The sequence below is a fragment of the Diadema setosum genome, chromosome 5, assembly GCF_964275005.1.
Source record: "Diadema setosum chromosome 5, eeDiaSeto1, whole genome shotgun sequence".
In the NCBI taxonomy this organism is placed as follows: Eukaryota; Metazoa; Echinodermata; class Echinoidea; order Diadematoida; family Diadematidae; genus Diadema; species Diadema setosum.
The window spans coordinates 33,535,465-33,553,224 of NC_092689.1; the positions used below are offsets into that span (position 1 = coordinate 33,535,465).

The 17,760-nt window shown below is 38.7% G+C and overlaps 1 protein-coding gene across 1 annotated transcript; it reads right to left on the bottom strand.

Moving 5' to 3' along the window:
- Positions 1–15,549: 15,549 nt before the first annotated feature.
- Positions 15,550–16,185, bottom strand: LOC140228863 (tachykinin-like peptides receptor 99D). The gene has a single exon (XM_072309133.1). The coding sequence runs from the start codon at positions 16,183–16,185 to the stop codon at positions 15,550–15,552; it is 636 nt and encodes a 211-aa protein (XP_072165234.1).
- Between the last annotated feature and the right edge of the window lie 1,575 nt (positions 16,186–17,760).

Consider the following 17,760-nt stretch of genomic DNA (forward strand, 5'->3'; position numbering starts at 1 on the left):
ATCAGACTTGAGGCCACATTTCCATTACATTTAATAGACTGCCATGCCCTCTTCATTCCTTGGTGACTGACTAGACGTACTGTATAGCTGTAGCGCGCCCGCCTTTGATAGCAGAACAACGCCACACTGATTGACGAAAGCACACACATTTTGGTAACCACGTTTGTGACGTTTAGTCAGGAGAATGCATGGAGGGGGTGGGGGTGGGGGACGGTGAGGATGGGGTGAGGGAAGGAGTATACTTAAGTGAGGGGAAGGGGATGAGGCCAGGTTGCTTGCAGTATGTGTGTAAGGGGAGGGGGGGGGGGTAGGGGAACGAAATGAGATTGATTTACGTTCGTATTGGAGGAGGATTGATCGGTGGTGCGTGTGTATTTAAGCCAATTTTGATCTCCAGGGGAACATTCATCCTAATTCATTCGGGAAGAAGAACCGTGACGTAGACAAAAGAAACCAAAACTGACAACAATGAGAAGAAAAGCTACAACAACAAAAGCAAGAACCCGAAAAAGGGGAGAACAAACCCGTTGACAACGATGTATGATCACTTTGTGGAAAGCAAGACGAGGTTTGCACGTCCGTGTAGAAACAGTTGCACAAACATAATCAGATCATGCGCTGAATTTTGAATCTATATCATAGCGCCTGACAATCCAATGATGTATGTAATTGCCTCCAGGAGGGGAAAAAATAACTTACAGCAGTAGTGCTTGAATAAAGTAAAAATCGGGGAATATGATTCCGCGCAGTTTATGCCAAGCACAGACTTGCCATAACAAATAAACTCTTCAAAGATTTCTATAAAGGTGGATTACAACATACGTCATATCTTACCATCGATAGATTCGTTCCATTATTTATGTACTTGAATCAATATATCTTTACGTATGTTCCTAACAATGGTGATTTGCACCACGTAATTAATTTAATAAGGGGGAAATGTTGAGCTGAAAAAAAAAAGGAAATCTCGTGCGATGATAAAAGGGAAGGAAATATTGCACAGGATGCACGAAGAGTTACACAGATCTGTCAAATGATTTCCGGTTGTGCTAAAATAGGTCGGGGTCGTGGGAGGATGACACGATATTGAAATGTATATAATTCATATTATGAGAGACTAAAAATCTTCTACCGCCTGTCTCCCACTTTGACTGCCGTACGCCATGATTCCTTAGTGTCTGCTTGCCTATTAATACTTGTTGCTTTTTTTCCTCATAAATTCACCCCGAGCTGAAAGATGATGCATTTCATTGCATCTCGCGAGAGCGAACTTTAACAGCAGGCCTCTTGTTCCCTAGCGCCCGTGGCATGTGTTGCTCCGTTCCCTAACAATGGTCGAGGACTAATCGCCCCCGACTGAAGTACGAGTTCTGCCTCGATAGCAGGATGTGCACTGGCGCTCTTGATTTGTGGGCTACCCGTCTTAGACAGGTCAAACTATTGTTCCTTCTTCTCTTTCCCTCACAAACTAATAATCCACCACCATATCTCTCCACTCCTCTCTACCACTGTGTATCCCTCTTTATCTCTCTCTCATACACTCATTGTCTATTTCCCTATATCTATCTATCTATCTATCTATCTATCTATCTATCTATCTATCTATCTATCTATCTATCTATTTATCTATCTTTCTTTCTATCTATCTATCTATCTATCTATCTATCTATTTATCTATCTTTCTATCTCTATGTGTGTATGTATGTATGTATGTATATAATATATATATATATATAATTCCATCCTTTATCCCTCTATCTACATTTTTTCATTATATTCCTTTCATCCCTTTCATTATATTCATTTCAATTACTAGCCTGCTCTAGAAGGATTTAGTGTTTCAATTGGAGAATTTGAATTTGAACATATTATACCTTGTGCCGATGATTCTATACATGACTGCTGTGAAACAAAATCAGTCTATAAATGCGACTTAAATTTCAGTAATTAGAATAGTTGAGCAGTTTAAATGTGAACAGATCAAAGACTAATTTAGTTAGGATGGTTGAGGCGAGCAACAATTAAAAGAATCGATATTTGGAGATTATGTTAATCAAATGAACATTTCTGAGTTTCATTTTTTCAAAGGAAGGTTAAAATCAAGGAAGAATTAAACCTTTGACATCTTTCGAACATGGTTAAAAGACTCGTAGGATGTGGAAAAAAGGGATGTAACTAAAAAAAAAAACCATTAAATTCGGGCAAAACTAAATTATATGTCACCTCTGCCATAAAACAGGGCCCAGGTATACTTTGATACGACTTTTGCTTCCTCTTCTTTTTCTTTCTCCATCTCTCTCTCTCTCTTTGTCTTAATGATTAAAATCATGATAAAAGAGAAAAGAATATCTTTCTTAAACCTGCCATCATTATTCTTTTCGACAAAGCACTTCATAAGATAATTTGTGCGTGTGTTTATGTCTATTTTTCTTTCCCTATTTATCAATCATCCTTATTTTCCATCTTGCGTAATGTGCTACAACTATAAATCGTAAAAAAAAAGATAAAAGTCAATGCAACATTTTATGAGCTTTAAGCATGATAGTGAAGCCACACATCTTTGGAAAACAAAATCTTAAGATATTCATTTAGAGAATTCTGCAAAAAGATGTGATCATGACTGATTATTTGTATTCATGGTCATAATTATTCTAAAAGTATAGACACAGGCATATGCAGGCATCCTGAATTTTATGATTACTTTTTCGTATACATGGAGTCACCAAAAAGATTTATGAGAATTTCGATGTCATCTTGTCAGGCATCATTTGATGTAACATCCTATTTTTTCAACGTGAGATTCATTTGATGAAAACTGCCGCTGCCGCTTAAAGGCATAATTTACCATTTGCAGATGAAACAAAAATCCAGCATTAGTGCTTCAAAATAGTTCTAAAATGTGAGTTAGGGATAGAAACAACCAATATAAAAATACGAACTGGTATAAGTGATGTTAAGTATTGTTATAAAATGTGAACAATAGCTGTAATAAAAATGTTTCCAGACTAAACAATCTACAGTTATATCTTATTGAGAAAAATAGTGATGTCTCCTTATATTTTAGGCTTTACTGCGAAAATGTTATATGGTAGGATGTTTTGTGATACAACTGACCTACACATATGCATTAATTGTGATATCTTTAACATTTTTTGGATTACTGCTCCCAAAAGTAAACAGGACCTTTAACAACACAAACTTCTAACAGTCTTCGAGAGTCTAATGAGATGAGTATTTTTCGTCATATTTCAACAAATTCGCATGCTCTCTTTAAAAAGAAAACCATGCGGATAAAATACATGACTCTGTGAGTTGCATACAATTGTACTCACAGAAAACAACTTTCATTTTGTCTGTGTGTGTGTGTGTGTGTGTGTGTGTGTGTTTGTGTGTAGATTCCTAGTCATTTGGCGTTTCTTCACTTGCTTTTAAAACACTTCCATCACATTCTAGCTAAGATATACCGGCTTTACATCGTCTTCATTGACAGGTGTTTTACAATAATCGTCTGACCTTTCAGCCACTGCTTTTAACACATATAATTATTTCAGAAATGTTGCAAGATTGAAATGTTACAAGTCTGAGCCATGCTGTATATGCTCATCTTTCACACTTTCAAACTACTCGACCAAACCGAACACTCTTCATTAGTTTGTTGAGGATGTTTCAGTGGTTAGTGTTTCGTTTTGTTTCTTCAGTATCAAGTATCAATGATTAATCGAAACAAGTGGTATGCTTCTCGAGTGAGTAGCGCGGCACATTTTTCATCCACTCAACCATCGCAGTTGTACAGAGAATGTAAACGGCGCACCTTGTAGATTCAGCTGTCCACGGAGACAGAAAGAAAAGAAAATATTTGTTGGTCAATGACAGTTTGCATGGCTGAATTCGAGAAGATCGGAACGGCACGCACATCAAACGTTTGACCAATATCATCTAGATAAAACATAATAGCAATCAATAGGTACAACACCTGGATCATTCAGTTTGCACTGTTAATATTTCTTTTTCTCTTTTTTTTTTCTCACGCTGCTGGCGTAAGGAGATCGTGTTTTGGGGGTGTTTTTTCCCCGAGTGGTCCGGATTGAAAGTAGATGTGTTATGGGAATAAAGAGTCGTCTTCCAAGAACCCTCCATGCCTCCTCCCTTTCTCTCTCCCTGTTTCTCTCTCTCTTATTCTCTCTTTATCTATTTGCCTCTCTGCTCTTCTCGCTCTATTTCTTTCTCCCTTTCTCTTTTTTGTTCTTTCTGCCTGTCTCCCCCCCCCCCAGTTTTAAATGTGGGTGTCTTTCTGGCTCTCTCTCGTCTGCACGTAAATCTCTTGCCCTGTTTTTCTTCTTTGTGTATTTCTTTATTTCTTTTTTTCTACCTGTCTATCTCTGTCTGTCTGTCTGTATGTCCGTCTCTCTGTTGTGTTTTGTTTTTCTCTGTTTTACCGCGCATTGGTATTGATAGGAGAAGGAGAAAGGGAAAAGGGCACGGAAAGAAATGCAGCGACGATAATTGAAGTGATTCTTGTTTTTAATGCGGCCGTGCGAGGGAATTGATCCTCCGTAGAAAACAGGAAACGCAACCGCTTTCAACCATGTGGTAGGGGACAGATGTACGGTACGCTGGACCAATGGCGAACAGGAGGCGAAGGCGACATTTTCGAGATGGTCATCCAATCCAGGTGGGCTCACCACGATGAACTCTTTGTGGATACAATTTTTGTTTTTGTTCTCCTCTTTTATTGACCTTTAGATACTGGCATGGTCAGTCCTGATCGTTTCTACATTGATTATCTCTGAGACTTTTTTTTTTTTTTAGCATATGGCACAACTCGAAGAATTCCATGACGAGTCTTTTTTTTCTAGGACAGTTTTAACAATTTAATTCTTACATGATATGCACAGTTCTGGTCATACATGGTCATCATTTATTCTTACCTCATCACCCTTTCAATGTTTTATTGGTATAAAGACAAAGCAATAGGTCTCCATGTCATTGAGGCCGTCATGCAGTTTTGTAGAAAAGAATGGGGCAATGATCCTCACAGATAATGGATGACAATTTGCCATTGTGGCTTTCATACCTGCAAGAGTTTAATTCTCTGCTCTGTAAAATGTTGTTTGTTTTTTTCTCCGAATCCTACCGATTCATTTTTCCCCCGATATATCTGTTGAAAATTGTACATCAACAGTTGTGACTTTCCTCACTAGATATACAATAGGTGACACTTGATAAAAATCTATTGTAGCACATCTTCTCCCCTTTGCATCAATAATCTCATTCTCCATTTAATGAGCCTTGTCTGCCTTTGACTGTTTTATCATGACAATATCGGAATTTCAGAGCCTGGGTGTTTGTTCCAAGTTCAACGTCTCACTGCCTGCAACCAGGGATAGTCTGGTGGCAATATCGCTGCCAAGAAAGCAGTAAAGCAATAATCCTACTGGACGTCTTTGTTAAAAATTGTAGATCAGCAGTTGCGATGTTATTCGCTGAAAATATAGAGGGTGACACTTGAAAAAAAAAAACATATGTTGAAAGCAAGAGAATATCAATGAGAGGGGTGAGGGTTGAGGTGTGAATTTTCTTCAATTTGTCTCCCTCTGCAAATTAATTTTTTACAGATCGCAACTGCTGATCTGCAATTTAACAAACATGTCGGAAAAAAGGGAACCACGGGAATCGAATCTGTCATCTACTGCTTTCTGGGCAGCGACACTACCACCAGGCTAGAGGGAGACAAATTGAATGAAAAATATGTTATTGCATCAATGAATGTTCTACAGTTGCACTGCATAAGGTCGGTATTCCTCAACGCACAACGTTTCCGAAGTGAGGGGGCAGCTCGAACAGAGAGGAAACAGTCTATCCAAGAAATGACCATTCTCACAATCATAATTGTACAATTTTCGATATATTCATAATGGTACTGCTGCTAATGTTATCATTATTATAACAAGCATTATAATTGATGTATATGTCATTGCTGTTATCATCATCACCATCATCATTATCATCATTGTCATGACTACTGCTACTATCATTTTAAAAATGGTTCTATGTCATTGTTTGTGTTGACTGGACTGGAACACAGTTGACGTAGAAAATGAACGACGATTAGAACTACTTCCGTTTCTCGACAAAAATCAACGACAACAAAATAAGTCATTTTTTTTTTGTTGCTCGAAAGATCAAATTTCAAGAGGACCCAGACTAACGCTTATCCCATGCACACCATATCCTATGACATGTGATATTCAAATCCCAATGAAAAGGAAATAAAAACTAAAGGGAGTGAAGGAAGCATCGAGCGATTTTTGATTAATCAAAGCGCAGTGCTGAGTGATTAAGCTCACATTATCCCTTCTCCCGTGTCCCTCCGAAAGCCTAATTCACATACCCGGCGCATCTTCATCCCTTGCCATAGCTCTGCCCGAGAAGACACGACTATATTGTACCGAAACATATCAGTACATCACTATGGTTGCTCTGGGCAGCGCTGGAGTGATTTTTTTTTTTTCGTGATTAAAAAACCCGGGCGTACCGCAAGAACCCAAAACCTTCCAGACGTTTTTGATCCATATTTTCCGTTTTTCCCCTGACCCCAATCCTACAAGTTAATCGGCTGGATCTCTTTCCTTCTGTATCCCCCAGGGTTCGTTTTTTTTCTCTCTCTCTCTTTTTGTAGTCACTATTCCATGTCAAAATAGATGAAAAATGGTGAAATAATGTTCATCAATATTCGATGAGGTATGCACCTTCAAAACTGGACTACCCATCGGACAGACTTTTTCTTTTTCTTGTTCATGGTGCGTGAAAGCAACAGGCAAGAGAAATCGTGGAAGTGATCGAGCTAATACCCGTAAAGAGAGATGACAAACTCGGCGATAACATAAAAGACAAGAAAAGGGTAGCCAGAGGGAAAAAAAATATGATCAGTCACGAGTAGGATAATGTGAATTCAATCATATATATATATATATATATATATATATATATATATATATATATACATATATATATATATATATCATCAGGAAGACTAGTGGATGAATATGTAGCCATGATACATAGATGCCTATAATCATACAGTTGAACATGTGTATTGTGACACGAAATAACAGATAACAGAAACTGGAAACACAATTAGAGAAATGTACAGTATAATCATATATATATATATATATATATATATATATATATATATATACACATATATAAATATATACATACATACATATATAGAGAGAGAGAAGGAGAGGGGAGAGTGATAGAGGCGTGTATATCGTTCGTTTACAGCTCCATGGTTAGAGACACAATCGTCTCTGCCAGAGTCAACTGCGAAGTTCTCGTCAACGCAGGCAAATTCATGAACAGTCCATCCTCCTATTACGAATATCAAACCAAGAATGTAACTGATATAATTATGGGCTAGGGTTATGGCAATATAACTTTTCTGTACAAACTGGAACATCTAATGCTCTGCACTCATGCCAGTTCTTCTTGAATGATGTAATATCTCGGTCATGTACTCCACAGCAGAAGAAGAAGGTTTTTGCTCCACGGATGTTGCTAGGAACGAATTTCAATTGAGTGTATATACATCAAGGTCGAAGACGTATAAAGGATAACGACTTATTCCTTGAATCAGGCGATAGATGCAAAAACACAATAATTGCAAACGACTGGAATCTTCAAAATTGCTTCGCATAAAAGTACAGAATTTAGAAGAACCAACTCCTGCGACACAAAGTTTGCAGTTGTAATATATGAGGGGGTCATATCAATCTTTTCGAGGCTTTTCTCTCTCCGATATCTTTTTCAAATAATTGTACTTGACAAGGAACCAAGTCTGCTCCTTTATGACCAGGAGCCTTCAGCAGTAAACGCCTTATTTTCCAGTGGTCCTTCCAATCTTCCTTAAGATCGCATGCATACCTGATAGTGAGAGAAGGCCACTAACCGGGCGTCGACCGCTTGAATCTAGCTTTGTGACCACTGTGTGGACTTAAAGTCTTCGGAGTTTTCCTTTCCGAACGTTCAGTACTTTTGGTGAGCATACATCTCAACCACTTGGGAACGAAATGCGTTCGATAACTGTTGAAAGCTCAGCCTACTGTTCAATATCAGCACTCTCACAACGTCCTCTATATACTGCTCTTGAATATTTTCATGTGCGGTTTACCCACCTGAAAAAAGTCGATTTGGTGTTTAGTGATCAAAAGACTTTTTCGTCTGCGAACAGGGGTGTCGCAACACTTACGGTATTCTCTTGCATTTTTCTTCTCTTTCTTTCTCTCTCAATCTGTCTGTCTGTTCCACTTTCTTCCAATATCTACATCCACCCGGTTATACATCATAATTATCTATCTATCTATCCATCTATCTTTAGCATATGTAGTTTGATATTCTCCATTTATTATTATGGCTGTCCTTTCCACCATTTCGTATCAAAGGTTTATCTGAACCTATTTCCCACCTACCTGACAACATCTTCCTGGCATATGCAATCACTTTCGATTATTCATGATATGCCTAACCACCTCCGCATCTATTTCCAACAATCGAAAGTTCTACGTCCATTAGCGTACATCTACCTCCCCTGTTTTGCTTGTCCATCCTTATACAACATATACATATATACATATACAATATGATATGATATGATATAATATAATATAATATAATATAATATAATATAATATAATATAATATAATATAATATAATATAACATAATATAATATAATATAATATGATATAATAGAATAGAATATGATATAATATATATATATATATGTATATATATATATATATACCGCAAAAAGGGAAAATGCGGATTAAATGATAGTTTTTGATACATTTTGATGAACAGTGGCAACAGTGAAGAGGGTACCCTGGATAGAGAAGGCCATATTAATATCATTGTCAAAGTTAGATACATTTTGTTTTGTTTCAGAAACAGAATAATAAGGCGGAAAAGGCGATGATTTTGATTAACCACTAATTCAATAAAAACTGCTTCTATCCATCGCGCCAGCGTGACACTCCAAGCGTATATACTATCATGAAGGAATGCAAACATGCAAGAGGACGGCGCTATAACGAACGTCATTGCATTGACGTTTAAAGAGGAAGGCGGTCTACAATCATCAAACCTACGAGTAGGTTTATCTAGGACCGTGGCTATTGATGACAAACTGAATGATCCTAGACACCTCAATTAACCCGGCAGCTTGGATGACGCCCTAAAGGTCTTTCCTCTTCCTAAGAGCCGGAAATCGGGTGTCTATTTTACCTTTCCTCTTTGAAGGTGAAAACAGTTAGCGTTTTCTTTTTGTTTTTTTTTTTTTATAAAGGCAAAGAAACGAACGAGATGATTACTTACGCCCATGTGTATGCGTGGATCGTGAATATTATGTCTACAGCTATCTACATGAATATAACTATTGGGATTTGTATGAATGTATGTGTGTATGCGTGTATGTGTGTGTGTGTGTGTACGTATGTGTGTGTGTACGTATGTGCGTGTTATTGTGTGTGTGAATGGGATGACAGTCTGGTAGTCCGTAAGCGTATGAGGTCTTCGCTTACTCGTGCCAAGCTTTTTAGACAAGTGTCAGTGTTATAACAACAAACGGAATAAATGATGAAATTACAATCGAACGTTGTTGTTGTTTGTTTTTGTTTTTTTAAAGTCAATTACTCATGCTCTCTGCATTTGCGATCGGCTCTTCCGGCTTTCCATGTCAAAACGCGACCGAGCTGCCAGTTTGATTTATGAATACGATCACATTTTCAAGAGCAAATGTGAAACAAACCGGGACACATTCAGAATATTCAAAATATCCATTGTATGAAGTACATGATGATAAATCACTTCGTATCCATAGCAGGAGAGACTGGGACTAACCCAAGAGAATAATCATTGCGGCACCTCGGTTTCGGTTTCGGTTTCAATTTCAGTTTGTTTTACTTCTGCAGAAGGAAAAGAACCGTTGTCACGTAACACCAAATCGACTATTTTCAGGTGCGTAAACCGCACATGAAAATATTCAAGAGAGAGAGAGAGAAAAAAAAAAGTTAGGGACATCACATGCCGACGAGCATAAAAGAGAAAAGCCAAGAGTATAGGAGATATCAGTACTTCTGTTTATGCATTATATCATAAAGAAATATGGGCAAATCATGAAAACGCCACTTTTTGTGAGAATCGGAGTACGATTTGAGTGAGATATATGTAAGAGTTTTAATTTGTTATAGAAATCGGATCTTCTGTTAGATTTTGAAGTATGCTGGACAGATATTTCCCAGCGGAATCCTGTTAGCTCGTGGTTATTGAATACATTATTTTTGTCAGCTTAGCGACACCATAAAGCACGTGGAAGAATGTTTATACAATTGTAATTCTATGTCATTCAGTCACACGCTGTTGTGAATTCAACAGCTTATCAGAACTTAAATAGTCAACAAAATCTGCACTGGTTATTTCAAGATGTTCCCAATCAAAGCTAAGCGACAAACAACCTGTGGTTTACTTTACCATTTCCTGTCCGCGCAAATTACTAAATTCAAATCCATAGAGCACGAAACAACTAAACCTAGATCAAGGCCTATACGTCATTATTTGTACATTATTTTGTTTGTGCATTATTTTGTCCTAACTTGCATTCACTGACAGGTATTGAATGGTTCCCACCTTCACCTCCTTTTTGTACCATTCAACATTGAACGTTCATTGAGTAGATTGTGAATGAACATGAACAGCATAAAGACGCCTATAGTAACACAGCTCAATTTTATTTCCAGCAAATGTAAATATACATGAGTACAGATAACATGCGATCAATTTGAAAATGCTGGGGCATATCTCTAGAAGGAAAAACACACACACACACACACACAAAAAAAAAACAAACATGTGACGAGTGCACACTTTACATAAATAAGTATGCGGTATCATAGCAAATGGAGAAAACCTAGGTAGGGATAAAGACAGAGGCATAGACAGTTAAAGATAGAAACAGGGACGTAGGCACCTACATACGGACATACACACGGACACAAACACTATGGACCAGCACATAGCATGATGCAATTCGAAGCATTGGTGGAGATTGAATGTGTGCTCATGACTATCATACTCATGTTCACATTCTTTTTTTCTTTTTTAGTCTAATTTAAAATCCTGTAGATTAAAGAGCTCACCTTTAAAACACATATGTTTGCATATCTTATAAGTCCACTTTTGTTATGGAGCATTCCCTCTTTGTGTCAAATAGTTTCCTTTATAATGCCATGAACTGCCTATATCTGCGTAATGACATGAACTTTCGTATATCTATGTATGACATGTAATATCTTATGCTGTAATTGTATTTTTGTTGGAAATGAAATAAATGAAATGAAATGAAAATGAAAATGATGCTATTGTGCCCATCTAGAGTACAGGTTTCATCATAATTTTGAGACAGATGCGCGTTCTTTTGGGGACCTTGGTCTTAATTTCGTCTCCACGGTAAAATGCCATGTCGACGAGCGATACATCTATTAATCTTGATTGGATATGCTTTCATGACTACAGAACAGAAACAAAGGTATAATATTGTAACTTTGTCATCGCATTCCTCTTTTCAACTGGCCTGTCGTCAAAACCTTTGCATAATTATTTCTATCGTTTTGAAATGTGCTGTCTACAAAATGACCATTAAAGAGAACACACACGCTATATATATATATATATATATATATATATATATATATATATATGTATATATGCATGCAGGCTTGAATAACTGATACCTTTTTTAATAACCATAAATTTAATGTATTTAGTCGTCATCTCTTTTTTATATAAGTTATCATTGCTCTCATTGTAATCATCATGATGATTAGATATGTCCTCATTATCTGACTGGTACGAACTCTCAGCACTAACGTGCCATGCTACAAATTATTCAACATGGCCGATAAAAGTGACTGCATGCACCCTAACACCCCCTCCCCCACCCAAACAAAGGCATATGATATACTTATCCTAACGTATGAGGAACAAAAGGATTTTTTTTCTTAATTGGAAGAACCAGACGAGAACATTTCGTGCAACGGGCGATATCGTTCATTATAGCTTCCTTCTCTACACAAGACCTTGCGTTCCGGCTTGATATCAAGCCTAATAAATGATGGCTAAGGTAAATGAAGCGTGTCAAATGAGATAATCTGCCCGAAGGATTCACGCCCACTTTATATCTTCTTTTTTTCTTCCTTCTTTTCTGCACGGTGATGCAGATCTAACCACACCGTGAGAGAGGATGTCTCACTGATCATGCTAAAAAGCTATTCATGCGAGAGGAATGGACGCGCCTTTTTGCACAGTGCCCTACGGGTAGAGCTTATTTACACAATATCACACACACATTTGTTTTGTTTTTTTTTTCTTTTTTTTTTCCCTTTCCTTCGCAGGTAGGTTCCACTGGGAGCGTGGAGACCACGCAACACCTCCTTCTCAACGAAGTAACCATCCCGCTCTCCGGAACTCCCGCGCGATCTTCCGACCCCTTTAAGGGGTAATCACTGCTTATCCCACGATTCTTGATCGCGAGAGCAACGCACGTACAGTATACCTGCAGGATAGAAAGCGTTTTAGAAAATTTGACGCTGCGTTGAAGCGCACTGGGTGTATACAGCAAAAGCCTTTGAAGCTCAGTTGTTGTTGTTGGGAATTGGCGGGAACGGCTTTGCTTGTTTTCTTTTGTTTTGTTTTGTTTTTGGGGCAAAAGTTTTCCTTAAGAGCACTGTTCTATCCTTATTCCTCTAAACAGGGTCTTTTCCCTTTCTGCCTTTCTTCAACTAAACACAAGCTGTTATGTTTTGGGCTTTTGTTGTGCTATTGTCCTCTTGTTTGTGAGTGTACGTACGTGTGTGTGCGCGCACGTAGGCCCCTATCTATTTTCCTTTATGTGAGTGTTTTAAAAAGAGCATTATTTATATAAAGGAATGTACATACGAAGAGAGTCATGGCGAATAGGACCCAATTGATTTCAATTTACTCATTTATTTATCTCTATTTTGGTACTAGATTCGCCATTATAAGCTGTTACTGCTTCAAGAACGAAAAAAAGAAAATCGTGGACAGTTTATTTTAATGGCCAAAACATAGAGAACAAAAACAAAAATCATCCGAGTGTATCATTCACAATTATCTTTGAGTAATAACAGCATTGGATACCAACTTATATCTAGAATATTTTTATTTCCTTCCGGGAAACAAGATGATACATTTTGATGACTGATTTTACAAACGAAGATGTGGAAAGCGATTTATGAATACTCTCATTTTTATTTTCAGATCAATACCAGGGCATGCTGTCATGAATGTACATTCTGGAAGATATATGAAGGATTGTATGGTTGCTTAAATGTGTGTATGTATACAGGTTGACCAGATTAGTGGAGAAGTTTCTATGTGGTATAGCTACAGTACATGCATGTGAAAGGAAATAGCTCACTCAATCTAGAATGTTCTAGGAAGTGTATTTTTAGGTAGGATGTTATGCACGTAATTAGACAGGAAGTCAGGGTAGGGATCTAGAAGGCTCTTGGGGTCACATGTACAAGGAATTGTATGTAGCCCCAGGTTGGAGAGAATTATAGAACATTCAAGAAGGGGTTATGGTAACTTTATGGTATAAGCCACAGAAATTCTGAAGTAGGCAGAGTACCCAACACCTCTGATCTTGAGAGTTATGTCACTTCTGGCTCTGAAGCGACTTGTTATAGTCAGTCCTGTGTTACCTGCTGACCTGTTATGTTTGTGGAGATAAGGCCTGGGAGACATTTTGCCTGCGGATAACTGATTCGCCTATACGTTGGTGACCGACTCCAATTTCATGTCTATGAACATTGCTACATTGAAACTGTGACGGGCTGGATTCCTAGCTGGATATCATTTGTCGGATTATCATTCACGCATCGACTGGACGCGGTCGTCATAACGTCTGGATTCTACACGTGTCGCTGTGGATTTACACTTTGGATTTATACCTTGGATTATATTAACCAGTGCCCATTGATTTACATTTGAGGGATCGTTTTATTAGCGCATCGAGGATCATTCATCTATGCATCGAACATCGTTTTTGGACATTTTTAGAGGATTACATGGACTGAGTGATTGTGCATTTGGTTGTTACACACGTAAGTGATTGCAGTGTATTGTTTGAATAAAAAATGATCATTGTATCATATTGTACTGTAGTGACAAAACATTACGAGTCTGCACCGGTAACATTACTGTTAATTAAACCGCCTGAACATCAATACATTGGTTCTTTTGTGCGATCATTCTCAATGTGATTTTGGTCGTAACAATGTTCTTGAGCAAAGTACTCTAATAATTACTATCACTGGTACTGTAACTTGAAAGACTGTACATGAACTTTATCCAAAACTGCCCTCCCCCTCTCTCTTCCGTTTTCTCGCCACTTCATCATTTGGAAGTTTCAGGTTCTTGAGAGTTGATTACACATTTTTATGGTATGATTATCTCTGAAAGAAATTCTTACCAGTGTGTATCTAACATTGCATAACTTAAAATACTGATACCGGTATACACCCACAGATTATCACATGAGCCCATTAAGATCCTTGTAATCGTAACCATGACGCCGTCGCAACAGCGGCAGCTTTAAACGACAAATGAGTAAACATCAGACACAACAACAGCAATGGGCGATGCGATTGCATTTGTCATTATGAATTTAAAGACATGTTCAGTCCTTTTTAACTCTCTCCTATGATGAAAATTCACTCCAGGTGACATAGATAACTTCCATTTTACTGGTACATTACGATTTTGTCCAGGCAGCGCCGACAGGCGTGTAACCTTTTAAGATTGTGCTACTGGTATTCTTTTTTCACTTTCCCTTGTTTGCGAGGGCAAGCTGACGATAAATATCTTCACTTTATGTCTAAATTTATAGCTTAAAGCTGAGAGAAATGTCATGATGTTCTCACTTTAACGAGCGATCTTTTCAGACCGTAATAAAACTTGAAGAGTCTTCTACTTGTGCCTTCAGAATAAATCACTTTTTTCTGTGTTTTTTTCTTACTGCCTACACATTCATTCGATATATTTTCCGTCATGAATGAATAAAGTAGATTTAGACATCTTTTATGTATGTTGTGTAATTTTACGTCATCAACTGGCGATGTGGAATTAATACAGCTGTATTAGATGTGGCATGATAACATTTTCACATTCCAATTGCAATATCCATTAGGGCAAGTATACATACTTTGTTTTGGCTGACACGGCTAGAAGGGAAAACAAAACATGCACACAACACACACACTCACGCACACACACACATACGCACACAAACATAATTTAATACTATATGACCCCAGAGCTTCTCGCAGTTGTCACAAAAAATGCAGCATTGACGACATCAGTGAACATTGTGATTGTTCATGTTCTGGGTCTGTGCCAAACTTGATAATTGTATTCAGCTAAATTAGAAAACAAAAGGGGATCAAGCTGATTTGTTCTCCCGACATACTCACGCGAGGTCGTAGGCCCCGAAAGGTCGACCGTCGGGAGGCCAAACGATGTGGCATTGGATGCGTTCGACGCCGTCCACGTAGACGAACTTGTAGAGTCCACCGAACAGGAACAGCGGGCTCGTCCACGCGCCGGCTACGATCCAAATCGATATAACGGAACCGATAATGACGCGCTTTGGCAGGCGTGGCAGGAGCGGGTGCACAATGGCGCGAAATCGGTCCACCGTGACTGCCATGAGGGAGAGGATACTAGCCACCGCCGAGAGATTGGCCAGAAATTTGGCCATCTTGCAGCCCACGCGGCCAAACGGCCAGTTGTCCGTCACAATGTACGTGAACATCAAGGGCATATCGATGGTAGCGATCATGGTGTCGGCTATCGCCAGGTTCAGGAGGAAGTAGTTCGTCACCGTCCTCATTCGCGGATTCGTCAGCACGATCCAGATGACGATGATGTTGCCGAAGGCGGCGACCACCATGACGATCGTCGCCAAGATGCTCCAGCAAATGACGGACTCAACGCTGACCAGGCTCTTCGCGCTGTAATTGAAGTTGTAGACGTAAATGTAGGGAAAGGTAGATTCCGGAGCCGTATACACGCTCGCATTCTGGGACTCCAATCCGGTTTCCATGGTGCCTTCTTGAAACGCTTCCCCAAAATTGACTACTTTCCTCCAATCTAAAAAACCAAGTATTCTAGCTCAATGGCACACATAACTTAGAACTGGATTTTAACGTCCGCGCCCAAAAAAAAAAAAAATAAATATTGGTACTCTCTTCAGACTACTATAAGTGTCGATTTACCGCAAATTAGTGAAAAAACAAATTAATCGGCATTTTGGTTTAAATACGAATGTATTCTGTAGTCATTCCGATCACTCGTCATTTTGTGGAGCTTCTGTCGGCTTAAAACCCACTAAAAGGAAGGAAAGAGGAACATGATGCAAGTAATCCAAGTTCGTCCAATGAAACAAGCACGATAACATCGACTTGAGCCTTTCCGCAGTCCTAAAAGTTAGAAAAAGATAAACACCCCAAAAATATCCGAATTTGAAGTGCGTTGTACCATTTTCATTTAAAGTTCAGTAAAAGTCCATCAGGCCTCTTGGTCCAATATAAGGATATAAACATAAGGCTGCACAGCCGGAAAACCCCCCACAGAAAGACAACTTATTCAGAAGTGCAATCCGAATCCGAATAAATGAAACGCCGCAGTACATCACTCGGAGCAGCAAAGATTGCGTTTGGAATCGGTAGAGCGAGTGGAGACGTTCGCCCAAACTCCGTGAGGCGTAGATACTGGCAGTCACCTCAGCGCTCGTTGCGCGCGAGACGATTCTTCCTCTTCTTTTTCCTTTTTTTTTTTAAAGTTCAAGTTTCGGGCTCCGTTGTCGAGGAGTAGATGCGCAGACGGACTCTGCGCACGGGGATGTCACATCGGGGAGGGAAGGAGAGGCGGCGGAGGAGAAGCGACACCGGAGTCATTAACTGAATCAGGATTTGAGGCGTGAAAGAGGAGCAAAATGTTGTTTCATGGGAAACTCTCTCTTGTCTGTCTGTCCGTCTGTCTGTCTCTCTTGCTCTCTCGCTCTCTCTCTCCCTGCGATGTTCGCACTGCCTGTGGGGACGTGAAGTCTTCGATCTTTCGCTAATGCGTGGTAGTCTTACCTCCCGTGTGGATGCTACACCTGCGGAACGTAACGAAGACACGGTTAAGCCTCACAAATACGATCAATACTGTTTGTCTAGTGCATATTAATATTGTGACTATCGACGAATTCTCGTTTACCGGCTATCGTCTGCAAATGAAAGAGTGCAATTAAACTTTTGAAAGCATTCTGATATCACGAATGTCTATAATAATAGTTTTCACTGATAAAAGGAACAAGAAATGAAATGATTAAAGAATGACTATTCAGATTATTAAAAATACACCACACACATACATGAATGTAGTAGCTATATCTGTCTATCTCTGCCAACACAAACACACACACACACACACACAAACATATATATATATATATGTATATATATATATATATATATATATATATATATGTATGTATAACTTTTCTTGCGAGAAAAACGAAACTGTAGCGAGGACATAACGCTCTGTTGGTAAGAAGACAGTGTGCGTATAATTATTAGTTTAATTAGTTTTTACACTGCGTCGTAAATTGCCATACGAAGTTGGTATCTACCAG